General features: G+C 42.4%; 1 protein-coding gene across 1 annotated transcript in view; it reads right to left on the bottom strand.

Annotated features, from left to right (window-relative positions):
- Positions 1–24,665, bottom strand: part of LOC130198079 (neurocan core protein-like) — a 28,477-nt gene extending 3,812 nt beyond the window's left edge. The window contains exons 1-17 of the mRNA XM_056421144.1: positions 24,593–24,665; positions 20,978–21,181; positions 19,290–19,472; positions 18,546–18,720; positions 17,146–17,273; positions 16,304–16,588; positions 15,364–15,507; positions 15,144–15,227; positions 14,897–15,051; positions 14,634–14,796; positions 12,364–13,149; positions 11,245–11,637; positions 8,155–8,271; positions 2,879–2,992; positions 1,356–1,407; positions 1,068–1,174; positions 364–446 (exon numbers count right to left, since the gene is read on the bottom strand). Coding sequence (XP_056277119.1) covers positions 364–446; positions 1,068–1,174; positions 1,356–1,407; positions 2,879–2,992; positions 8,155–8,271; positions 11,245–11,637; positions 12,364–13,149; positions 14,634–14,796; positions 14,897–15,051; positions 15,144–15,227; positions 15,364–15,507; positions 16,304–16,588; positions 17,146–17,273; positions 18,546–18,720; positions 19,290–19,472; positions 20,978–21,181; positions 24,593–24,665 — 3,246 coding nt within the window. The remainder of the gene's footprint in view (positions 1–363; positions 447–1,067; positions 1,175–1,355; positions 1,408–2,878; positions 2,993–8,154; positions 8,272–11,244; positions 11,638–12,363; positions 13,150–14,633; positions 14,797–14,896; positions 15,052–15,143; positions 15,228–15,363; positions 15,508–16,303; positions 16,589–17,145; positions 17,274–18,545; positions 18,721–19,289; positions 19,473–20,977; positions 21,182–24,592) is intronic.
- Between the last annotated feature and the right edge of the window lie 1,542 nt (positions 24,666–26,207).

Here is a 26,207-nt window from a genome sequence, read left to right as displayed (position 1 = left end):
AGAAAATAAAGAACTTTATCACAATATTCTAATTTTCTGAGACAGTCCTGTACATGAGAGACGGCTCATCCAGGCCTCACAAAACGCATATGCATCTCGACCCTGTTCAACCTTTTCTCGGGGGTAGAGCTCCATCCATTCAACTGAATGATGTGGTTGCTCAATAAATACTGAAAGGCATTTAAGAGTTTTCACATCACGTTTATTTCTCACAAGAAAATGAAAAGGGTTGAGTTCCACCACATTTTTTACTTTTAATCACTAATAATATATATTTTTAATACTAACAAAAGATTTGAAGGGGCCCTAAAAATGGATTTGAAGATTCTCTCGTAGCAGCACAATTCAAAAGGGATCACTGACCAGATCGTTGCTGTCGGTCCACTGGAAGTCTTCCTCCACCGTGCGGTCATTCAGACCGATCCAGGCATTGTCATGACCCAGACCTGTAAAAGACATCCGTTCATACACTGATATGTTTTCTTGTCCTTTTTATTTATTCCACCATCTTTGTCGTATATTATTTCAGTACTGGTTCGTTCAAGTTGTGACTTCCTTCCTCGTCTTGCTTTGTCTCTCATGCTCTGCCGGCATCAGACGTCAAAGTAACAAATCAGGAAGACTATAAGTAACATTTACTTTGACTGTTTATCCTGTTTTCTCTTTCATGTGTATGCATAACACTTCTTTGTTATACAAGATGTATGCTAAAAGTTTATTTAATTTCATATTTTTTCTGAACATATAAACATTTTGTATCTCAAGCGTCTCATGTGTATTGTTCGTAGGTTGGGAGAAGCGGCAGAGAGAGCCTCCTGTTGGCTCTGGCATAAGAGAGAGGACACTAGCTGGAAGCCTGGAGGAGGGGGGCAGTGACTTGGCCAATCACTGCTGACCCGCCAACTGGAGAGCGTTGTGGTTAAGGGTTGAAACACTCTAAGAAGGTTGGGGACCACCTGATGACCCCTCCTCCAGGCCAAGGCTTCATCCATTAGAAATGGATTGAATATAGCATATTTGATGTATTACAAAACTGTAGGTTGTTTATGGCATGAATCCACACATACCATTGATAAACTCCTGCTCAGTGGCTGAGACGACGCTACTGAGGTGGGCGCTGTGCTCTCTGCAGTCCTTCTCTGCATCCTCCCAGGTGTGTCTGTGTGTGAAGTACCTGTGTGACAGTCAGAGTGGATATGAAAGTACATATTTCATACATTCTGCAGCCAGACAAGTTGAAATGATACAGAGCGCTGTGGTAAGTATATCACGAGTAATGCAGACAGATGAGGCACCTGTGGTTGCAGTTAAATATATTTATTTTAACCACAGAGACCGTTTCTCATCATTTATACCTGTAGCAGTGGCCGTGGAACTTTCTCCAACCGTGCTCGCACCCTTCTACATCTGAAAAGATGAAGAGCAAATAGAAAACGTATGAGAGGAGCGAAGATCATTTCTCGAAGAGCACGTAAAAGTGTAATAATAGAGCAGGAACACAAAGTGAGATAAAATGGTCTGTATAAGATAAAAGGAGAGAAGAAGCTTTTTTAACAAGCGTTTCATACAAAATAAAGACAAAAATATACGACTCTACAATCTTGAGATGCAATTCACAACTCAAGTTGCCCTCTCATTGCACTATTATCATTCATTAATAACATCAAAGCCAGTGGATTCATTTACAACAGATAAGGTTAGATATTCATTCATCCTCATTACTACTCGTACATGGCACACACACACACACACACACACACACACACACACACACACACACACACACACAACCCCACACGACCACACGAGGAGAGCCAATCTGGAGCTGGAGAGGATGAAATGATGAGCTGATGAAGTGCTTATGAAGTGTGGGCTGTGGCGGGTGAATAAAGTCGCCACACTGACATGTGAGTCTTGCCTCATGCTCATGAAACTACGTTGCATCTTTCTTGCTGCCGGGCGCACCACGTCGGCTGCTGCCAAAGGCCTCTTTGATTTGCGCACATTAATCCTGATTTACCTATTTTCATATCAGATTACCTGCATCAATTTTAGAGCTTAACCTGATTTATATTTAGCAAACAAAGCCACCCGCCTGCTTGTTTCCCTGCCTCTTTTTCTCTGCTTAGCTATGACCTGTATCTACTTAGCGTTTTACTTTAGTTAGCTTTGAACTGCTACGGGGGGAAACAGCCAGCCCTGTCCAAAGGACACCTCCTTAAAGCTCACTGATAAACACCTCATATCTTGGCAACTCATCAAGGCCGCGAATAAGCGTGGTACACAAAATGTCAAACTTTAAATAGCATCCTAAAATCCATTTATTTTCTTTGGCTTTGTCTTGATTTTGCACATTAATATTTCGTGCTCATTTTTTTATATATTTTCTTTTTTGTCTTTTTGTTACCTCCCTTCTTTCCATTTTATTAATTTGACAAAGTACTTGTTATCTTTTGTTTTGTGCTATATCATTAAAGTTGGCTTTGCTTACTTCCATTTGGTCCATTTAAGGGAAGCAAGAAAACTCCACATACAAAAGATTATGCAGGTACAACAATCATCTCCAATCACAAAATAAGTCTTACTATTGCAGTAAAGCCTCAGACATGCTTGGAAAGCAGAGTGTGTTGCACCTGCAGAGTTCCATCAGTATCTGTGGCCCTGCTGGCCTGTGACACACACGTACTGACAGATGCATCTTTGTGACATTGTGTTATGACAAACAGATGTAACAGAGACGCCGCATACTGATCAAGACAATTTTCACCAGCACGGTTTGCAACAAACATTTTACCGGTGACCGGGAATCCTAACAAGTTCACAGCTGCGGCTGCATAACAATGTGCTGAATTTTCTGATGCGGTATTCTCGTTCTCACCTTTCTCGCAGGCGTCTCCTCCGTAGCTGGGCAGGCAAAGGCAGAGGAACGAGTCGATCTTGTCGACGCAAGTGCCTCCATTTTCACACGGCTCGGACTGGCAGTCATCAACATCTGTGAAGAGGAAAAAAAACTATTAGAGTTCAAAATAAAACGATGTATTCTGCTGATCATGTTGTTCATAAAGAGAGAAACACTCTGGCTGTTTGCTTCCATTCACATATAGACACCACATGAGCAGGTCCTTAGTCCTTTGAACAGTGAAATTGTCCATTTTGTTGAGTAAAGTATGTAATTCAAACAGCTTGTGATGAGAATACAGAATCTAATCCCTTTTACAATCCTAATTTGTCCTCATTCACTCACTGGGGAAGACACTCTAAAAGCACTTCAAGTGTTATTACATCCCTTTACAGTAAAGAGTGTAAGGCTGACTTGATGTATGTCTAATCTCTTCTTTTGTCCACTGTCTCCTTCTACAAAACAGCTGCATGATGGATAAATGGTACTGTGCATTGCTTTTCCTTGACAGCAGTAAAACATTCGGTGGACTCGTCTGCAGAGAGGACACACCTGAGGTTTGAGCCCCCATGTTGGCAGCCATCCACAATGCAGGAGAAACAACAATGTATGCCAACTCCAGGGCTGCTGTGCTACAGTGCTGTCAAATCATTTTGGGGGAAAAGCAAGAAAAAGGACCATCTCCTCACATCAATGGAGTATCACTTTATCATTGTAAAGAGGGGGCATGCAATGTTCTTTCACCACTGTTTAAAAAAAAAAAATTACTGTTAACTATATATATATATATATATATATATATATATATATATATATATATATATATATATTAGGGCTGTGAAACGATTAAAAATTGTAATCGGGTTAATCACAGGTTTTTGTGGATTAATCATGGGAAGACCCAGGACACGCTGGAGAGATTATATCTCCCGGCTGGCCTGGGAACGCCTCGGGATCCCCCAGATTGAGCTGGAAAGTGTCGCGGGCGAGAGGGAAGTCTGGGTCAACCTGCTGGGTCTGCTGCCCCCGCGACCCGACCCCGGAATAAGCGGATGAGAATGGATGGATGGATGGATAATCACATATTACCGATATTCTCGGTATATTTTGTGAGAACATAGAGATTTATGACAAAAGACGGATATATACATTTATACATTCTTCTATACAATGGTGCTGCAACTCAGCAGTTATTTAGCAGTTTTCTTCCATATGGAACATTAATACAACTTCATCCTAAACAGAATGTTTAACCCTCCTGTTACCTTTCGGGTCAATTTGACCCCATTCAATGTTTAATGTCGGTGTTCTTTGGGGTCAATTTGACCCCAGGCTGTTTTTCACTGTGTCAAACATAAGAAATATCAACTTTTTTATTTATTTAAAGGGCTATTTAGGTAGTCAACAAACAAACAAAAAGTACCTCACACTTAAACTTGGGAAGCAATATTAATTCTAATAATTTTCTGGAGGTTTTAATTGCTGGGGTCAAATTGACCCCGAGGGTAAAATATGTTAGTAAATGTAAAGATAACAGGAGGGTTAAACAGAACATTTTTCTCTTGTTTGTCAACCATTAACTCCACCATGATACAATCTAAAGGCCTCTAGTCTTCCTCTAGCAGCTGCTGAGGCAAACTGACTGTGTGGGTTTTCTTCATGAACTGGGCCGTGATGAAAGGGACGGCGGGGACACCGCTGCAAAGCTGAAACCTCACCGGCCCGGACACGGACAGGTGGACAGATTGACAAGTGACTTTTTTTTTGCTCGGTCCCGATGCGCGCGCACGGAGCTCTGTGGTGCGCGAGACGGAGATCGATAAGTGTTAACGCAACGCGAAGAGACAGAAATGACATGCTGCTGTGGAGATACGATCAACAACAGACGTTTAGTTTAATAAAAGAACAAAGACGTGCTCTAGAGAACATGTCAGGGGGCGGGCCAATCTCTTTAATGTCATGCGATCTACCAACACTACGCCGCGATCGACTGGCAGGTCGCGATCGACGTGTTGAGACCCTGATCTACAGGAAGTAAAAGTCGTAACAAGGTTTCCGGAGGTGAACCTGCGGAAGGATCATTACCGATGAACAGACCGTCTGCATGAGAGCGGACAGAGTTCAGATTGAAGTGGTGTATTGGAAGCTCATTTTGCAAGTGACTTTTTTTTCGTCCCGACGACCAACAACAGACAGATTGGAAGCTCATTCTGCGCATGCGTTAAATGCGTTAAAAAAAAAAAATAGTTAAACCTGTAATTGAATTAACTGAGTTAACGCGTTATTTTTCACAGCACTAATATATATATATATATATATATATATATATATATATATATATATATATATATATACACTGGGACGGCAGAAATATATTAAAAACAGCATTAGAGCAAAAAGAAAGCTCCTCCCATCTGTGTTATGTAGTCAGTGGCTGTAGAGAGCTACAGTCAGACAGATCGAACTCGAATGACCTTCATGACATGTCTGTTTCAGAGTGTTGTGACGAGACGCGCTGAGGGTCGGTTGCAATAAGGCTGGATTTGTCATTTATTTTCATGTGGTAGCTCAGGCTTTCTTTAGAGCTGAACCCAGAGGTTAATGCACATGTATTTTCTCTCAACAGGCCTGAAGTTGAGCAATTGATCAAACAATGTTGTTTGTCCGTGAGATAAAAGCGATTTAAGAGCATAAGAAGCCACAGAGTGTTCCTCTTTCCTCGCTGAAGAAGTCATCTTCCCTCACTGCTTGGTTCATTGGTTTAAATCACTCTGTGTATAATTTTAAAAGTCCCACTTTTGCCGTCGAGGAATGACACTATGACAATCGCAATTTGGTCTTAAATAAAATATCTATTTACCAAATACAATGAAGCTGTTCCAACTTCATTACAAGATTTGTGGTTTTAAACTTAGATGAACCAACTTAATTTATTAGAGATTAAATAAAACCATGTGGGTAGAACTCAATTCAAATTGTGAATTTAAAACCACAAGAGAAAATTAATCTGAAAATCACACATGTTTGAATATCCTGCCAAGTCATGGAATACATTACATAGAACAGGAAATTGCCTCAGGCTTCAAACTTGTCATAAAACAAATGTTAAATGGTTTGTATATTACCACAACCTAGCATCTCAGTATAAAATTCTTATTATAAATATGAAAAAGCTAATGACGCCCTTGAATGACTTCTCAATGTCTTACTTCATAGCTAAACAAACACCTCCAACTCTCCCCATTAAAATCAGTCCTGCTCTTTGTTAAAATAAAAGTCTGATCCCCTCGTGCCTCTCCTCCATTATGCAGAGCAGAATCTCCTCAGAGACATAATACTGCACATTCTGCAGATCCATAACAAAGCCCTCCAGCATAGCCACACATCAGCTGCTCCATTGTGTGTTCGCCCATCCGTCCATCTTCACGCGACACTGAACAGATACAACTTGGCACTCAGTAAATAAGAAGCTGTTAACAAACACTGTTAAAAGTTAAAGGTAAAAATAAAAAGAATATTTAGACAGGATATAAACATTTAGATTTCTACATATATTCGTTAGCTTAGTTTTGTATTTTGTTATTGTTTGTTTAGAGGAAGTAGAGGAAAGGGTCCGTAAGCTTTTAGCTTCTTGACCTCTCATGTCACATTATTTTTATAATATGGATTCTGCAAAAATGAATATGTTACTGTGTGTTCCACCAAGAGGTCATGCTTTCATCTTTTTTGTTTGTTTTGTTTGCAGGATTATGGGAAGAATATTGGCATGATTTTTTAAAAGACATTTAGAATCGTCCCTGTATGAATACCACGACTAACAATAAACAATTGATTCTCTTAAAAATGCCTTACAAGCACCCTCCTGAGTCTTGTTAGAAGAAATAAGTACATTATCAGATCAGGGGAAATGATTTAAAGAAGAAATAGCGTTATAAATAGGATGACAGTCTGTGTGTGGAGTTGTTTGAGTCTTAGTTTCCCTGCAGTCTCTGTGATTCATTGATGACACTGCGCTGCTTGTGATGTGGTATAACTCAAATTGATTGCAGTAGGTCCACTGTTGGGCAATTTATTGAAAAAAAAATGTAGAAACACCATCTTCTGGTGTTAAAACCGGGACACACATGTTGCTCTCTCTCCTCTCTGGCTCTACATTATTAAAAGGCAAAGCAGTGCAAGAGGCTCATGAGGCAGCAGGTAGTTGAGATGCTGAGTTGAGATGAGACGTGATGTGTTTTCAGACTATACAATATATTTTCCACTCCAGCTATAATAAGCCAACCGTGATATCTGTTTTCTTTAATATGCTGTTGGCACCCATAATATCTTGTTGTTCAGCTTAAAGCCGGCAATTTTAGGCGTCATATGCATCCGTTTGTGGTCAAGTTTGGAGGTGTACCCAATGACCACCGTGTCAGATGGTCATCTGAGAGGGTTTCATTCTCACCTTGAAGTCACATCTCATCCCATCACCCAGAGTGACACCTCTATGCACAAACATAATTCAGACGTGACCATGCTGTGCCGCAACCAAACAGATAGGAAGAACAATGGGGAGTCAGCACACAGACAGACGGAGGGAGGAAATTGCATGTTGATAAAGAATAATTGATCAGGAATAATTTGAATCTAGATTCTGTCAGTCTTTGTCTTGCGGTTCATGGAGGTCACAATTGGTTTTGTGTCAGCTGGCCCCGACGTCCTGTAGTCGAATGTATCTTATCTCTCACCTCCAAAAGGGTGACCACAAACAACAGGGATCAGCGCCTCTCAGTCGTCGGTGTAACTGCACATGTTGTATCTTCTCTGCTGCTAGTTGCTCCTTCTGACAGCAACATATCAAATTCGATGAATGGAAAGTTTGTCCGGGCGAAGAGCTATTTATTTAGTTTGGTAAATATTCTTAACATTTAGTTTTTTTCATGAGGGACAAGAAATAAAATCAGCTAAATAATTCAACTGACTGGCAACAGACACCGTACAACAGGAAGTTAGTTATAAAATAAAAACCTTGGCAGTGAAAACTACCAATACTTTGACCTTGAGGGGCCAATACTATCTCCCTACAGTCAAAGGTCTGTTCTCCCTCGATGAGATGTAAAGCTCGACCTTTGACCTGCCAATAGACTATTGGAGAGCTTTACGTCAACATACTAAGGCAGGGCTGATGTTATCATGGCAATGTGTGGTTACTGGTATGCCTGTATGTGTGCCGGTGTGAGATGTGTGTGAATGTGTGTGTAAGCATCACTCACCAATCTCACAGTTCTCTCCAGTGTATCCTTGTGGGCAGTAGCAGCTGAAGCCCGTTCCCTGCGGAAGGCACTTTCCTCCATGCAGACATGGGTTTGTCACGCAGGGCTCCACCTCGTCTACAAGAGACAGACGGGTGGAGGGGGGGCATTAAAACAAATGAGCTTATTAGTGATGCTGTACAGGAGAATGCTTTTCCTTTGTGGGAATGTAATTTATTTTGGCCGAGGACAAAACATGTAGCTGAGCTCACAAGCTGAATAAAGCTGAAATATCTATTTCCATGGTGATCTTCTAAAGTTGGATCGGCTTTAACACAATTTTCCTTCCCACTTCTAGGATTTTGAATACAAATTAAATAAAAAGCATATGCCAGCCTAAGTTCCACCATTGTAGCTTGGCCCAAACCAGCGGTTATAACACAGGCGTATCCATTTCACACTCTTTGTGTTTTCAAAGGGATCAGAAGCCAGAGAGCCTTAACCTCGCTGTCCCCTCACAGCCACAGTTGTCATGGTTACCATATGGAAAGCGAGGCTTTGCCTCACTCCGCCGAGCGTAGTGGGCAGCGTGAGAACTTCAGACATTAGCCATCCTCAACAGAAACGAGCAGACCTCCCGCTGACCAGTCCTGCTATTCACAAACTAAATGTGTGCATGTGTGGTCTCCTTCCACAATTACACATTTCCATATCAATTGACACACTACCACGTGTTTCTCCCCTGAGCCGCTCATTATAGCAACTTAAGGTCTTTGAAAACCACCACTCGTTCATCCCGGCCGCATAAGCTTGGCTGTGGGAGTCTTTGTTCTGCCAGCTCTCTCTGACACTGAGGACTGCTTAGAAGGGGGCGGAGTGTGAGGTTGACAGTGTGTATGTGAGTAGGTTTGTGTTTACACAGTACGGTGAGCGGAAATCTGGCAGTGATTAGCCTTGAGTCTGATCCTGTCCAATAACTACCCAGAGGCAGAAATCTAAAGCTCCCATGCTCTGAATGACCATGATACCGGTGGCTGTGTTGGGCAGAATGAATATTCAAGGATAACACATTTTAAAAAATCATAAAGATTGAGGGTTTTTTTAATCAAAAGAGCTCGATTTGTCAATAACGTCCATAGATTTATGTTGAGTTTTGCTCGTCAATCCCCTGCTCGGGGTTTGTATTCTGCTGAAGTGAGGTGCTAAAACCAGCCGTGCTTTTCATTTCATGTACATCAGTCCAGACCAAAGTGTAAATGCTCGCTGTGCGTCAGTCAAGGTCATACGCCTTGACACACACCAACTGTTATGAGAAGCAGATTTACGACAGCATGTGTGTGTGTGTGTGTGTGTACCCGTGTTTGTGTGAAAGATAAACTCTGTGCGATTGGCCGTTCATTAAAGCGAGTGGTGCAGAAAAATCAATAGAAGTCGGTAGAAGGAGTTGACGGAGTGGACTGTCCCTCGTTTGCACAGCGGCCGATACCGCGGACAAACAACGACAATAAGCTGGCAACAGCAACATCCAACGAATACGTTTACAGAAATAGCACAGGAGGGGGACAATGCGTGGTAGAGGCCACGTTGGGATACCTCAAAGTAGTAATGCACACCTCACACAAAGCCTTTGCTTCGAGTAATAAAGTGGAAATCTGATTTATATGAGTAAAATAATTTTGGCATTTCTGTGAGTCCAGAGAAGCACAAGAAGGAAGCCAGAAACAAGAAACCATCTGCAATTCAAGTGTAAAAAAAAAGCTAGTGTGATACAAATCTGTTAAAAAAGAATCAGATAAGGTTGGAACGGTGACTGCATCGTGTGCTGAATCCTCGTGTCTGAATGTGATTGTTTGGGTTTTGATCAATTTATTTTGCTACTGAAAGTCCTTGAATCCAGCCGGAGCCGGGGGTGTTCCCTCCTCATTGATTTAACTGACTGATAAAGTGCTCCGTGATCCAGTCAGGAGAGAGAATACGGACCACCACCATGAGATACAACCACAAGGGACTGAACTGGAGATGAATGAATGTGTGTGAGTGTGTGTGTGTGTGTGAGAGAGAGAAGAAGAGAGAGAGAGATAGATGGAAGCCACTATTCTGGTTGGAGCGCCTCATCCCACTTCTTCTGATATCAACGTGTCTTAGTGTGTTTATGGCCTTCTGCCTGCATGACTCCAGGGTCAATCAATCAACCCTCATACTGTACTCCAGCAGCCCAGATGGTTGCCCTCAGCTTCTCGTCGATACAGAATACACCTGTGCTCCACCCTCAGACTCCTCACACGTCTGCCACAGACGTGAGCCGCTTTCAAAGGTAGGAAAATAAATCACCATGAAAAAAATGTATGATCGGATGACGGTCGCCAGGTGATAGGGTGTTCCCTGTGTGAGCGCTCATCATCAAGCAACAAGTCAACCAGATGGCCGGCCAGGAGCTTCACTTAGAAATACAGAGCTGCAGACTTAATCAACAGATTGTGTGGCGGCGGGGATGTGGTCTCTGCCTCTAGTGGGAATAACAGGTGTGTAGCTAAGGGAATAAACATAGTTCTTGGAATATATTTGCCAGTGACAAAGTCAGGGGAGGAAATGAAAAGGATACTTAGATATTTACAATGTTGGTCTTATTTTCATCTGCCTTCATTTCTTATCATCTATGATAACCCTGAATTTATAGAGTAATTCCTGAGACATGTCGGCACATTGACGCACGCAAGTGTGAGCGAGCAAGAAACACAAACAGTCACACAATCAATTCATCTCTACACACGGGGGCTGTGATGAATAAACACGAAAATGCAAAATCCGCGGCTGTGAATATTTTGCATCAAAACTATTCATATTGGCAGCAAAGCAAATTTGAGAAAATAAATGTTTGAATATATTTGCGTAGGCAGGGGACCAACTACCTCCTGCTGACCCGCAGCAGACCGTCTGCCTGAGGTACACTGTAGCCTGAGCTACCGTTAGCTATTGACTAAGTTAAATGTTCTGAATGAACTTGAGTTTCAAATCAAAATAGTATTTTTTGTCGAAAAATATCAATTCATTTCAATGGGTATGCGGATACATGGATGACAAAACATCTACAAACAGGCATTCAATGCTCACCGGCTGGGCTGAGAGTTATGGTGCTGATGTTGACCCCCCCTCTGCTGCTCTCCTCTTCCATGTTGCCAGGTAACAGAGCCCCTGACCCCACAGTGTGAGACCAAGCAGGCTCTTCCACGTCTGGGGGTAATGGAGGATGATCCAGAGAGCTGTTCAGAGCTGCTTTCTCCACTGGGATCCAGTGGGATGATGTCAGGGTCTTAGTGGAGCTCTCCTGGATGTCTGAGTGAGGAGATGGAGACGGGTCTCCTGATCCGGCAGTTTGAAATGGGGAATAGGGAAGGAGGGGGGGTGATGGTGAGGTTGAGAAGGATGTGGTTTGGGAATTAGATGACGGTGAGGAAGTGGATGGAGAGGGGGAAGAGGAAGATGGACTAGACGGGGAAGAGGAAGATGGACTAGACGGGGATGGGGAAGAGGAAGATGGTCTAGATGGGGATGGGGAAGAGGAAGATGGACTAGACGGGGATGGGGAAGAGGAAGATGGACTCGACGGGGATGGGGAAGAGGAAGATGGACTAGATGGGGATGGGGAAGAGGAAGATGGACTAGACGGGGATGGGGAAGAGGAAGATGGACTAGATGGGGATGGGGAAGAGGAAGATGGACTAGACGGGGATGGGGAAGAGGAAGATGGACTAGATGGAGATGGGGAAGAGGAAGATGGACTAGACGGGGATGGGGAAGAGGAAGATGGACTAGATGGGGATGGGGAAGAGGAAGATGGACTAGATGGAGATGGGGAAGAGGAAGATGGACTAGACGGGGATGGGGAAGAGGAAGATGGACTAGATGGAGATGGGGAAGAGGAAGATGGACTAGACGGGGATGGGGAAGAGGAAGATGGACTAGATGGGGTTGGGGAAGAGGAAGATGGACTAGACGGGGATGGGGAAGAGGAAGATGGACTAGACGGGGATGGGGAAGAGGAAGATGGACTAGATGGGGAAGAGGAAGATGGACTAGATGGGGATGGGGAAGAGGAAGATGGACTAGACGGGGATGGGGAAGAGGAAGATGGACTAGACGGGGATGGGGAAGAGGAAGATGGACTAGATGGAGATGGGGAAGAGGAAGATGGACTAGACGGGGATGTGGAAGAGGAAGATGGACTAGACAGGGATGGGGATTCAAACAGGAATTGAGATGGTGGTGGTTGGGAGGAGGTGGGAGATGGTGACGCAGCAACAGAGGACACAGATGATAGAGGTGAGGAGGGCGATGGATCTGGTGAGCTTGATGGGGTTTGGATGTTTGCTGGTGAAGAGGACAGGCACTCAGATGTCGATGAGTCAGCGCTTTCCGACCTAGTTGTGGTCATCTCAGTGAGCTCCAGCGGACTCGCGGTAGTCGTGGTAGACGTGGTCGTCGTGGTCGTGGTGGACTGCCCCTTCCTGTGACCTCTGTCTCTAGATCGTTCTCTGGACCTTTCTCTTGGTTTGCTTGTTCCAACTGGTCTTCGTGCAACTTGTATCTCCCCTTTTGCTTCCGCGCCAGTGATTTCTCCACTCCCCTCTTCTTCTCCTTTCCCTTTATCCTCTCCTCTCCCCTTCTCTTCTCCCCTGCTCCTGTCCTCCCCTCTGTTCTTCTTCCCCCTGCCTCTGCCTCCTCTACCGCTGCCTCTGGTGGTTACCGTCTCCTCCCTCTTGTCACCCGGCTGGGTCGTGGTTGATGATTCAACACGGATCCAGGTTTCCATTTTGGATGAGGTGGTTCCGGGTGCAAAGCTGGAGACGGTGGACATGTGTGTATCTGAAGTCTCCCGGCTCTTGGTGCTCTCAGTAGTCATGGAGCTACTGGAGGCGGCGAAAGTAGATGCCAGACGAGTGGGAGCGTCTTCACTGACTGGTGAGGAGCTTTCCCCTGAGGAGCTGCTGAACCATGAACTTCCCAAAGAAAACAAACCTGCAGAGGGTACACAACCAATAAAAAAAGGAAAGAACGAGTGAAGTCAGGAGTCCAGATATTGCACACACAGAGAGAATATTGCGAAAGGCAAAGCCAAGCGTGACTAACAAAGCACAAATCATCTTGTGGATTCGCTCTGCTTTGCCAAGGGAGACAAAACAAACACTTCTAAGACATCTGAGCTGTCCGTCAGCTGTATTTACCAACACTTCAATATATGATCAGGACCAAGCAAACCTCTGTGGATATTAAAATAAGGGTCTGAATATTTCCCTATATGGTATGCTGACATTATTGTCACAGAGATATTTTTTACCACAGAACACTAGGATGGATAAACAATGACAAACATTTAAATACTCACTGCCTATCAGCAGAAGGTGCTTGTTTAAAACACACAACATTCAGACCAATATAACGGCGTATTCATGGGATTATTGGTGCTGCTACTGCTATGACAAATTTCCCCTTGGAGATTAATGAAGTATATATCTATCTATCTCTATCTATCTATCATATCAAAGTAACCACCGTCCAGTTTCTGTTGTAATTGCAGTATGAGATGCCTCAGTGGTAATAGTGAGCATCCAGCTCAATAGAGACATGATTTATCTGCATGCATAGGACAGTATCCCACTCCTAACTGTATGCCATGGCGCTATCAAAGAAGGACGCTAAAGAGACATCTTATTCAGCTTTTGCCTGTGCTTTGACATTATATTAGAGATCGGCTTGATTGATGAAATCATCATCGCATTTCTTAATCTTTATTTTGTGGTTTTATTCTCAATAAAGTTTTTAGATGACTACAGTATTTGTCTTCCTACCTGTTCATGACAGTTACAGTGAGACGCAATGTTAAAGTGATCACCTTCTACAGATGCCTTGACCGGGAGATGGACAACACTGGTCTTTTTTTTTAACCATAGCACGATACATTTTTGTCCAATTGGCATGCAACTAATGCCAAAATGTTCATAATTCAATGCCCAATCTTGTGATATGCGAAGGTATGCGCTCTACCGAGTGCCCATTCTAGTTTATCAATGTGGTGCCTTGCTCCTGCGGCTTCTGACCCAATCTCAGTGCTCCATCTTGAAGGACGTCACAATTCCTAAAAGGCATCTTGAGGAGTGAGGAGGCCTCTGTCAATGTAACGAGTCCTTTTGTTATCATAAGATGCTGTTGATCAAACCGTCGGCCCTTCACTGTTTGTGTATTGCTTCGTAAGGCGATGTTCTAACGGCATTCATTAATGACATCCAACCTTATTATACCTTATCAGCCTTTATATTACCTGTTTGTATCTTTAATGTAGTAATAAAGTAATACAACTTAAAATGGTTTGCTTTCTCCTTCAAAAGTCTCTTCTTCCTCTTTGTAAATGACTTTCAACTGTCTTCTCCTTTTCAAAGATGCTCTCTTGGGCAGTTGATAGGCAATATATATTCACACATTAGAAACTGTAGAAATCCACTCACGTGGTGTTGCTGCCCTGGATGCATTTGACCCATCTTCTGTCTGTTTCATGGCCACCTCGTCCTCCCCTGCCTGTCTACTTGGTCCTTGGGTTCCTTCCTCCTCTCCAGTCCCAGCCAAGTAGTTCCAGGGCTTCCAAATGGACTTGACAATCTTTGAGATAACCTAAACATTTAAAAAAAAGTGTATGCAAAGGAAGTTAGTTGGCCCAGTGATGCTGCACCTGTTGGTTACATTTCAAATGAAAGCTTGAACCAGGACCAACCTTCTTGTCAGCGGGAGTGGGGGTGACCGGCGGTCGGAGGAACTCCTCAGAGTCGGGGCCCGGCTCCAACGGCTCTCCCCAGTCTAAGAGGTGTCCTGGGATTAGCTGGAGGGTCACAAATGAGCCTGAAGACTCTGAGGACCAGGGGTCTGAGGCTGGGGACACAATCAGTTGGATTATAAACACACATCTACATTATGTTGTGATCAATACAAATAATCAATTCAATATTAGAAATGAGCCTTACATGGATCAATGCTGTGAACGGCCTCCTGTTCTAGGTCAACCAGTCCTGTCCAGTTTGATGGTGAAACATCGGCATCTGTGGACCCTGCAGGATGTGTGAAGCATAGCTCGTGTAAGTACAGTCTTACTGTATCTGTGTTTAATGATTGAATGGTTGATCCTCTGGTTAATCAGCTGGTTCATGCGGCTATAGATCTGCTAATCGTAGACCAATGTCAAACCTCCGGTGGTGGTGGTTTGCTGTGTGGTCACGTCCGGACTGCCCGTCCCTGTGGAGTCAGCATCACTTATGCCCGCGAGGTAGCTCCAGGGCTTCCACAGGGAGGAGTAGATCTGAGAGATGGAGTCTGAATTCTTCACTTTACCTGGGAAACAAGTTGAGGACATTTTCTGTTCACACTATGGCTGAAGGGTCTCATGCAGCTGGTCTCAGAAATTAGCCAATGTCAGTCAACACAGCGAACACAAGATGAACTTAACTTCAACACATCCTGATCTCCTTTTCTCTCTCAATTCAGCAGCTACACAAATACGTGACCATGCGATAGACAATATGGATAAGAAACGATTCAACAGTGCCCATGACATCGTCTTTGTCACAAATAGCACTCAACATCAGCCCCTCTGGTGAGATGGCGGCTATATTATGATGTATGAGGTTGTCAGTATCGATGATAACCACAATATGTAAAACATAGAATATTGATATTATGTTAATAATACACATATTATGATATAATGTCAATATAGTACCTTTCAAGTAATACATATTATACATAGTTATGTCTCTCTTCGGCTCCCTATAGTTTTGAGTGTAATTAATTGGCCAAAATAGATAGAAAATGCAGATTAACCAAAGTTAATGATGAATATGATTTTTTTCCTGATAGAATTGTTTGTTTCTTTTAAATGTTCTATAGGTATAGCAATACTATTGTTTTGGCCATGATAATAGCAAAAACCTGATATAGAGACAGCCATAATACGTTTCCATATTGAAAATGTAATGTTGATATGAAGCATTATGTCATATGATTATAACCATTGAGATGTTTCACTGTATTCATCCATCAACAATGAGTTAACACCTTTTCCATAAATAAAAATAGTGGTCCTTTACGATTGGAGCCAGTGATTTTTAAATATATATTAAAAAGGTACCTCTGTAGCAGTACGTGTCATATAGCGCGCTGGTGTTGTCCGCAGTGGTGTTGGGGGCGACGGTGCGGACTCCGGGCCGGCTCCCTCCGCAGTCCGGGCGAGGCCGGGTCACCGGGTAGCGCACGCTGCCATCGGACAACCAGCCCGGCGCGCAGCTGTCCAGGCCGGCCTTCCAGGCCAGGTGAAGCTGCCCCACGGTGGCCAGCTGCCCCCCGAGGGACACGCAGCGGTCTGAGGCCGACGCCAGAGACAACCTGCCGGCGACCGCGGAGTGGAAGACTTCACCTGGAGGACGGAGACACGAGGCAAGGATTTCTAGCGGGACTCCATGACATCATAATTATAATAATGGTACTAAAGGAGAGGACGGTGAAATCACATGTCTTTGTTATGTTGTTCTCTGTGTGTGGCACTTACTGCTCACTGGTTGCTATAGTAAAGACATAGCCTACTGATCTCAAAACAGAACGAATGTATATGCAAAACAAAGTTGTTTTGTCTTTTAACTTTATTGAAGGTATATTTTAAAAAGAATGAAATATGTTAACCTTTTCCAGAATATGGTGCATGGTGCTATTTTGATCAACATGAATTGTCATAACCTAAAGTCTGTTTTACTGCTACATGCCATAAAGCTGCATGTTCATGACTAAAAACATCAACAATATGTTTAGTGTTCCCAACATTAAACCTACAGTCATGTACAAAACCTTTTGGACTGAATAAGATGTTTGTGATCATATCTGTCAATATGAAACGTCTGCATTTTGAAGTTACAGTTTTATTGAACCGCCAGTATGGTCCTGGTGCGCGTGTGTGTGTGTGTGTGTGTGTGTGTGTACCATCCAGTTCTTTTGCAAAGCAGTACACATCAAACAACTCTTTGGGGTCCCTCTTCCCATAGTTCCTCACTCCAGCTGAGTACTCCTTGTGTCCAAAGCAGCCGAGCTCTGGCAACTGGACCGAATAGCTGTGAAGAAAAGCACGTTGGTGTCACACATGGAAATGAACCTCTAATTTTACTAATCCCAGGAAACAAGTGACAATGTCGTGTGGACATTCTGCTGAAGAAACATGATTTCAGCTCACATACCAAAGTATTTGTTCTCGTGTATAAATGTCAGTGAAGAACACATTCGAATAAGTATAATCTCTTTGAAAGGGCAAGAGATCAAAATAAATTAAAATACAATTAGGAGCAAATAAACAACAGCAATCAAAACAGAAGAACGGAATTTTCATTTGGACAAAAGATGGTTCAAGAATATAAATGGACACAAAATAAAGCAAATATTAGGTTATTTATTAAAATTAGCACTCTTCAAAATATATAAATAGACACATTTTGATTATCGATTAATCACCAAAGTAAGTTTATATATTTTTTTGAATATTAGTTTGACATTTTGATATCTTTGTTAATATTTCCATGAGAATATTGATAGTATTCTACCACCACAACACACTTTCACACCAATGCATCACACAACGCAGCTTGGTCAGTCAGCTTTAAACTATGAAGTCTTTGTTCCACTCTCACGGCAGTTTGACCATCCTCAGTAACGGCAGGATAATACTCGCTCGTACATGCATACCGTCTTATCAAAATAAACTTTTATCTTTCCAGGTATTTAAATTTAAGCAACATAACCACTTATGGGCTTATAAAAACAATGTGGTTGACGTTTACTTGACTCACGTGACAACATATCACAGTTTACATTTATTTTCGCACGGCACACATACAAACAGGCATCCTAAAGTCCTGTGTCTGTTGGACCCATCCACCTCCCCTCAATGGGAAAAGTTGTCAAAGGCCGAGCTGCAGTGACCAAGCTGCGTTATTTGGCTTGTTGGGAGTGAGACGTTGTTAACCACGAGCAGCCATACTTAGCTCAGCATAAAGACTGGAAACAGGGGGACCGCCTGGCTCTGTCTAACGACACACATCTCTTTACCAGACCCTTCAGAGCTTATAGTTTCTCCCGGTTTCCAGTCAATCTTGCTTCGCTAACCAGCTGCTGGTGGTAGCTTTATATGCACAGAGCGGTATCAATCTTCCTATCTAACGCAAGAAAATAAATGTGTTCAACTATTGCTTTAAACACAACTTTTGTTTTAGTTCATGGGTTCCAATATACATCTTAAGTTTTTGGACCGGGCCTGGACTAATCAATGAATTAAACAATTAGTAAGCGACGAGGGAGATGAGACTGAAGGAAGTCATCGAGCGTCTCCTCACCGGACGGTCTGGTCATCCAACCAGCCGGCTGCACAGCTGGCGAAGCCGTCATAGTGCGCTGCCCACAGCTGGGCCGGTGTGGCCATCTCCGCCGAGTTTTCCTGGCAGGCGCGTTGGGCATCAGCGAATGAGAGGGCGTATCTGGTGCTAGGAGCCTGGTAGTGAAAAACCACACCTACACAGGTACACACAGGGGCATGTAATGAGATGGTTGGGGAATATTTTGAGAGATACACCAACTCAGCAGAATTTAAAATCAGATAAATCAGTGTGATGTAATCAGTAAACATGTTATTGTGGCCACAAACAGATCAATCCAACAATGTGCAGGTTTCAGGTGAAACTTCACAGAAGAGCACACAGAAAAGTGATTCAGCCCAAACTCTTTAGTTAAAAGAAATACACAAGTGGAAAACTAGATTTAAAACAACAACACGGGCACAAAGAGCAGGATGCTACATTATTTAAGTCAGTCATGTTGATATTGATATGGTGAACCAATGTTATTAATATTTAATTAAATAGAAAAGCTGAGGTATGTTGTCAGTGCTCCTGTTTTCAAGTTTCCACTATCTATCTGACATGAACACAACAATCAACTAAGTTAGAGAAACGTTGAAGCTTTTTGTGTTGATCCTGTCAGTCCAGCAGCGTTTCAACTGTGTCTTAAATGTGTCCTAAAGGAAGTTGCGGCACTAAACTTTTCTCACAATGATATCTCCCGTCAGCGGCCGCTGCACTTACCGGAGACCATCAGGGGCACAGTGTCTCGCTCATATTCGTTACCCATGACAACCTGACAGTGGTAAGTGCCTGAGTCGTTGGTGCGGAGACTGGAGATCTCCATAGTAGCATTCAGAGGATTGGCAGGGTATCCTGGCAGCATGGCGCGGCCACTGAAAGCCTTATTCACCTTGATTACGTCACCTTTGGCAGAGAAAGAGAGGTTTCTTCATTATAAGTGTCTATTGGCATCCTGCAGATTTGAGAGCTAAAGCATAACTGTAGAAGAGGTCCTAGATACATATTGAGTTAAAGAGAGAAAGATCCTCTCAGTCTGCCTCTGTATTAGTAATTGGGTCCTATGTTAACACACAATTGTCTGCCAAACACATTTTAAGTTATTTCCCACGAACAACTTTTGTACTTTTGTTTTTATCTTTGCTTTTCCCACAGGTTGGAAGAATATGATGTCTCATACGTCTGTGGACCAATCAGGAACACTTGAATGAAACTCTGACAGTTGATTGATTCAGTTTCAGGCCAAAATCAAATGTGATCAAACCACACCCGCACAGTCCTGATGAAGCAGAGTAGCTCATTTTGTTTTGTTTTGAAGCTAAATAAATTAAGTTCAATTAGGTTTACATTTTGGACTTTACCTTAAAGAGTTTCTTTATTTGTTTTCTTTTTTTTACGTTATAGAGGAAAGAATATTAAACGTTTTCAAAGACATTATTAATCTCATTTAGTTTGTGTGGATCCTTTTAAAGAAACTTTTTAGATTATTGTCACTGAAGTTGCCGGTCGTAAAAGCCAAAACAATGAACTGAAAGACATTCACTTTCAAGGGGCCCTGTCTAGATGACGTTCCTCTGGGCCTGTAGCAGTGGCATCTCTCTAATCCTTCCACTCAGGGACGTTTGGAGCATTTACAAGTCGTGGAAGATCTCAACGAAGTTTTATCTCGTATTAATTTCAGGAGCTTCCTGTGTCAGCTCGATCGGTTCTTGGTCAGTGTTTTACTTGTGAGGCCTTCAGATTAATTCATAAATGCATGCTGAGGAGAGCTGCAGAGTCAGGGGACAACTATACAAATACACAGTTATTACCTTCGCATTGAAAATGCGGAAGGTTATGTTTTGATCGCCGTGTATTTATTTATTTATTTATTTATTTGTATGCGTGTTAGTCGCATAACAAAAAAAGTTTAAAACCGAATCGCATGAAATTTGGTGGGATGATTGGTTATTATAAGGGGACCATTTGATTAGATTTTGGGATCGATCGGGTCAAAGGTCAAGGTCAAGGTCATGAAAAGGTCAACATCCTCTTGAATCGCATGCAATTTGGTGGGATGATCTGTTATTATCCGGGGACCATTTGATTAGATTTTGGGATCGATCGGGTCAAAGGTCAATGTAAAGGTCATGAAAAGGTCAACATCTTCTTTTTACCATAGCACGGTCAATTTTTATCCAATTGGCATGCAACTAATGCCAAAATGTTCATAATTCAATGCCCAATCTTGTGATATGCGAAGGTATGCGCTCTACTGAGTGCCCATTCTAGTTTAACTATGTTATGATTAACATGGAAACATCGACTAAAGAGCACCTTTTACTGTCTAAGCAAGGTTATCTGACTGAAAGGAGCAGAGTGAGCCACTCAGTAGTACTCAACAGCTAAACCTCATCTTGGTGTCTCTATACCTTTAACAGAAAGCACAATCTGCTCCAGAGGAGCACCCTCTCCTTCTGCTGGCACCCTGATGCGAGTCCACAGGAGGTGGGGAGGCTGGCTGAAGGAGCTGGTCTGAAGGGTGAAGACACAGGGGAGGACGGCATTGCCTGCCAGAGCTTGCTGTACAGGAGGATGTATGATCCGACGCATGTTCACTACGGAGGAGGCTGCACCTAGAGGACGAACAAGGGAACAGGACACAATTAGATTATGCTATTAAATATGTTGGAGGACATTTTAGCATGCAAGGGAAGAAAACAATGAATAATGTATTGCATATACTTTTTGACAATGAATAAGGCTGGTGTTTGATAAAAGGATACCTTACGCACAGTATTCCATACAAAGAAAGTGTAGGCTGTATTGTCGTTTCTAAGCAAGGTGCCTGCTTCAGGAACAAAACCTCAGGGGTTCATTAGCAAGTTCACACTCATGTTTCCACACGAGAACAAGGAGCTGGTTTTAACATTCAAGTAAAGAAACATAACGCGGCCCCGTTCTAAGGATCCCAGCAACTCAAACACATTACATAGACTTAGACAAGAATAGAAAGACACACACAGGTGACAACAGGGGCTCACAGGCTCTTACTTATCTCTAACCTATGTTTCATCTCTCTTCGTACACATAAATAACTCAAACTTTAATTAATTTAAAGTTATTTCATACAGGAGAAGCATCAATGTAAAGTCAATGTCACAGTGCGCGGCAATTTCTTGGTAACGCAGATTGATATCAGCAACCCGCTCTATCTGGTTGCCATGACATACAGGTTCAATGTAACCATGACAACAGGATCACCTGTATAGAGATTATCTGCAAACCAATTCCTGCCTCTTTGTGGCTTTAACCTCTGTTCACCTGACTGTGACATACCCAGTGAGATTATGGCATATGGTATTGCAGTTTATTAAAGGGTAGACTTTTTTTTTCTGAAACTACATTTTCAATAAGGTAATATGTTCAAAATGTAATTCTAAGGACAACCGAGTTATCACCATGACAACAGTTCATACTCTATCCATTTCCACGAGATGCAGTGGAAACGGCAAGCACAAAGGACCTTGAGTTAAAGTGCATTAAAAAACAAACAAAACAACAACGATCCAAACCAAATCATTTATAGTCATTCATAATTCATAGTGAGTTAGTTCATGCTGTTTATGCTCAGTGTTATAAAAGTGATGCCAAGAGTCCTGACAGGTCAGTATGGGAGGAGAACGTGTTGGTGAGGTGCGACCGCCTCTGGCACATAAGAAGACACAAGGAAAAAAAGACATAATTACATATTTGCTCAAATCTAATAATAAAAAATCACCAAAGAGTAGAAAAGCTAATATGAGCGTAACAAGAGGACCTAGGAAACAACCCCAATTCCCAACCCCCAACCCACTCACACACACACAAACACACACAAACACACACACACACACACACAAGCCTTATTTGGAATATTGCACATGGTGGAATTAAATCCCCTGAAGATCTTTTCCATCTGCATTTAGATTGGACGGCTTTCACAAGCTGAACCCCCTGAGAGCATCTCTCTGTGCCTCCGCTGCCTTCCCCCCAAATCAGATGTAATCACAGAATCACAAATACCTGGGAAAAACAGGAGAGCCCGAACAAGACAGGGAGAAGGAATGAGAGAGGGATAGGGGAAGGGGGTAAATAATAAGAAAAATCAAAGTGGAAGATGGAGGATAAGATGAGTCTGAGAAACTGCATGGAGCAAATTGAGAGACGTTGGATGTACCCTGTAACATGGTGGTGACAGATGGGACAAAAGACGTACAGCCTGAAAGGAGGAAGAGAGATCTGGAAGTGACATGAGAGGGCACTCTCTGTCATTAGCAGATGTCTTCTCTTGTTCCTGTCAGTCCTCTCAGAGTCCAGTGAGCTGTCCAGTGTGCTAAAGTGCAAGGAGGCCTTCACGGCCAGCGGCAGTGTTTAATAAACTGAATTGATTGTGCTGGCTAATTCAATTTGATGATTTTATGCAAATAATATTATAGCTTCCAGATATATAATAAGGACATACTAACACATACTACCGCAGCAGCACGTGTGGTATAGGCCTGTATTTTAAATGATGTGCATTTTTATGAGAAAACAGTTGATGCAAATATTACCTAAAGGTCTTCTAAGTTTCTATTACTGGAGCCTTCAACTGCATCTCACAGAGTTGCTTTGGAAAGTACAGACAAAATAAGTATGTCTTTCTTGTGTGAAGTTATAAATATTGTTCCCCCATGTGTTCAGTTCAAGAGTCTTTGTGCTAAATTAAGCTGACTGGCACGGTAGTTTCATTGTTAGTGTACAGACATTAAGGAGCTATCAATGACCTAATATAACTCTATAGAAAGCACACATATACTTTGTATCCCAAAATATGGACCAACTCCTTTAACCTCCCCTTTAAGAGGCTCCTCCCACTGCAGGAAAAGATGGTGAATGTATTTTGTTGCGTCATTTTGTATCTGACAATCTATGTTGCAACAGTTTATAGATAACTGGAACATTCAAGTGATTCTTATCAGCTCATGAAGTCAGGAGATATTAGGCAACCCTGTATTTACCAGATATTCTCTAGCGATGGGCATCTGCCACAGAGTTGTGATGCCATCAAGAGTTCCCGAGGTCAAAACATGAATGAATCCCAAACAGACAGCTTTTCCACTTGTTCTCGTTGGCAGAATGAACATATTGTGAACTACACGCTACAGAGATGGATATGCAGTATTTAATATTAACCTGGAATATTGCTGCCAGCTGTCCACCACCACAGCTGATACAGTAAACTATATTATCCAGATGTCACACATTGGTATATTGTGGTACTTTGTTGACTGCTTGAGGGAAACTTTGTGATGATGAACTTGGAAATTATTGATTTAAAAGGGAGCTAATAGTATAAATGTTAATATAATAATTTGGTCTAGTTCAGATTCATTGATTTCTTTTCATCATTAGTAGTGAGATTATGTTGTTACTTTTGGATGCTGGATGAAGTAATAACCTTCTGTGGTCAAACCATAATGACCAGTCAGGTATTGTGTTTTTATTTTGGAAATCAGTGATGCCGTTTCTCCAAAAATCCAGACTGACCAGTTATCATGCAAATTGCAGGAAAAGTAATTAAGGAGAATAACTTATCTTTACTACAGGCAGTCAGCAGACTGCAGGTGGGCCTCAAACCTCCGGCTCTGAGATGTTTTGTCTTTTTGTTCCATAATTGGGAATTTTATGCATCGTGGTAATGGAACAGATGGTCGACTACACTTGCAGAAATGGGCTTGGAGGTGTTCCAGCTCGGTCCCACCGAGCTTGTCTGAAAACATCCTCAGCATGTCAGCTCTTACTTACAACACTCAAATTAGTGCAGACCTGTCTTGTGAATTCATGTCTATGGAAAATAAATGAAAGGACTGATGGGTTTTTGCTCCATATTTTGGTCCAGATGCTTCTTCGCTCTTTCTTTTTTACTTGTGCACCAACATTATTCTTCACAACTTTTTAATCTAGATCATAAACTGCTGGTTCTTTGCTGCAGCAATTTAGAAAGGAAAAGGGAGAGAACTTACCGGAGCCTAAAGAGAGCAGCAGCATCAGAGACAAGAGGACCTGCCGCCCCGCTGCACACAGACTGAGCCCCATCCTGGACCTGCAGAGGGAGATACGGGGAGGAACCCGGATCAGGCTGGAGTAGAGGCTGAAATTCAAAGATTTAGGACCTGCAGATATTTGTTTCTCCTTCAGTTCAGCTGCTGCTGTTTGAGCTGTAGGAGTCTCCATCGTCCTTAATGTAAACACATTATCGTCATAAAGCAGTTGTTCACCTATAGCTAACAATAAGATAATTAATCTGCAGATGTATCTTTGCCCAGTGCTCTCGCACCCGGCATCAACATGCTTTGCCCAAATTAAATGTATGTTTGTTTTCAAACGGTAAGAAAGAGTTATGTGAATCTGACTAATAAAAACAACTCAACATAAATTGTCATAACATAAAGTCTGTTTTACTGCTACATGCCATAAAGCTGAATGTTCATGACAAAAAACATCAACAATATTTTATATAATTCCAAACATTAAACCAACAGTCATCTACAAAACCTTTTGGACTGAATTATATTTATGTGGTCATTTCTGTCAATATATAACAGTGTTATTGAAGCCCAAGTATGGCCCTGGTGTGTGTGTGTGTAGGTGTGTGTGTATGTGTGTGTGTGTGTGTTTGTGTGTGTTTGTGAGTGAGAGAGTGTAATTGTAAAGTGCTTTGGATAAAAGTGTGATGTAAAGACTACATTTTTCTGTCAGGTGGAAACAGTTTGGTGATTTTTGTTTTTCAACAGCTGACTGGCAGCTTGGCGGAAAAAAGCTCCCGAGCTGTTTGTTTTACAAAGACCTTTTCACAACTAAGGAGACCAACTCAAAACCAAAGTACTCCCCTCTTCTAACTGTTGGTGATGTTCACACACACACACGCACCAATACATGCCACTCATCTTGAAGAGCTGTCTCTCTGCCACGAAAGCGGCTTTCAAAAGTGTAAAAGCAGAAGCATGAAATCTTACAGACACACAAATGAATGCTGACCTTCAGAATGTCTCTGAATGAGCAGATCATTCATACTTATTTCCCTTTTATCACCTCTGTTGTGAGTCATTGCAGTGTGGCGACACCTATAAAATAAAATAATCCAACATGGCCTTGAACATTGAATCCTTGAAAAGGTGATTTAGCAGCATGCACACAGGGAAATTAAAATTAAAAGAGGCAAACAATACAGCATATTTAAGGGCCCTTAGAGGGCCAGACACAGTTGACTGACTTGTATTCAGTGCTTTCCATTTAGACGCTGCCTTCGTCAACATATTTTGACATTTTTCTCACTCTCTTCCACATGAGTCACGACTGCTTATTTACTACAGCATTGTGCTCCAGGACTGGTTTCATACCATCAGACATTGTTACATCTATTGCAGAATAGTGATTCTTCAGAGAACTGCTCTGGAAGTAAAAATGTGATTAAGTTTCAACACACTGCAGTGAAAACAAGTGATTCTGGTGCTTTCCTACTGCACAGCGTATGCCATCCTGCCACAGGAATAAGCTGTTGACATTGCCAGAGGATTTGGCTTGAGGCCAAAAGCTTCTGAGTTTAATGGAGAGACGCCTGAGATAGAGCCGCATTGC

This window comes from Pseudoliparis swirei, chromosome 8 (assembly GCF_029220125.1).
Source record: "Pseudoliparis swirei isolate HS2019 ecotype Mariana Trench chromosome 8, NWPU_hadal_v1, whole genome shotgun sequence".
Taxonomy (NCBI): Eukaryota; Metazoa; Chordata; class Actinopteri; order Perciformes; family Liparidae; genus Pseudoliparis; species Pseudoliparis swirei.
This window is presented reverse-complemented; position numbering and strand designations above follow the sequence as displayed.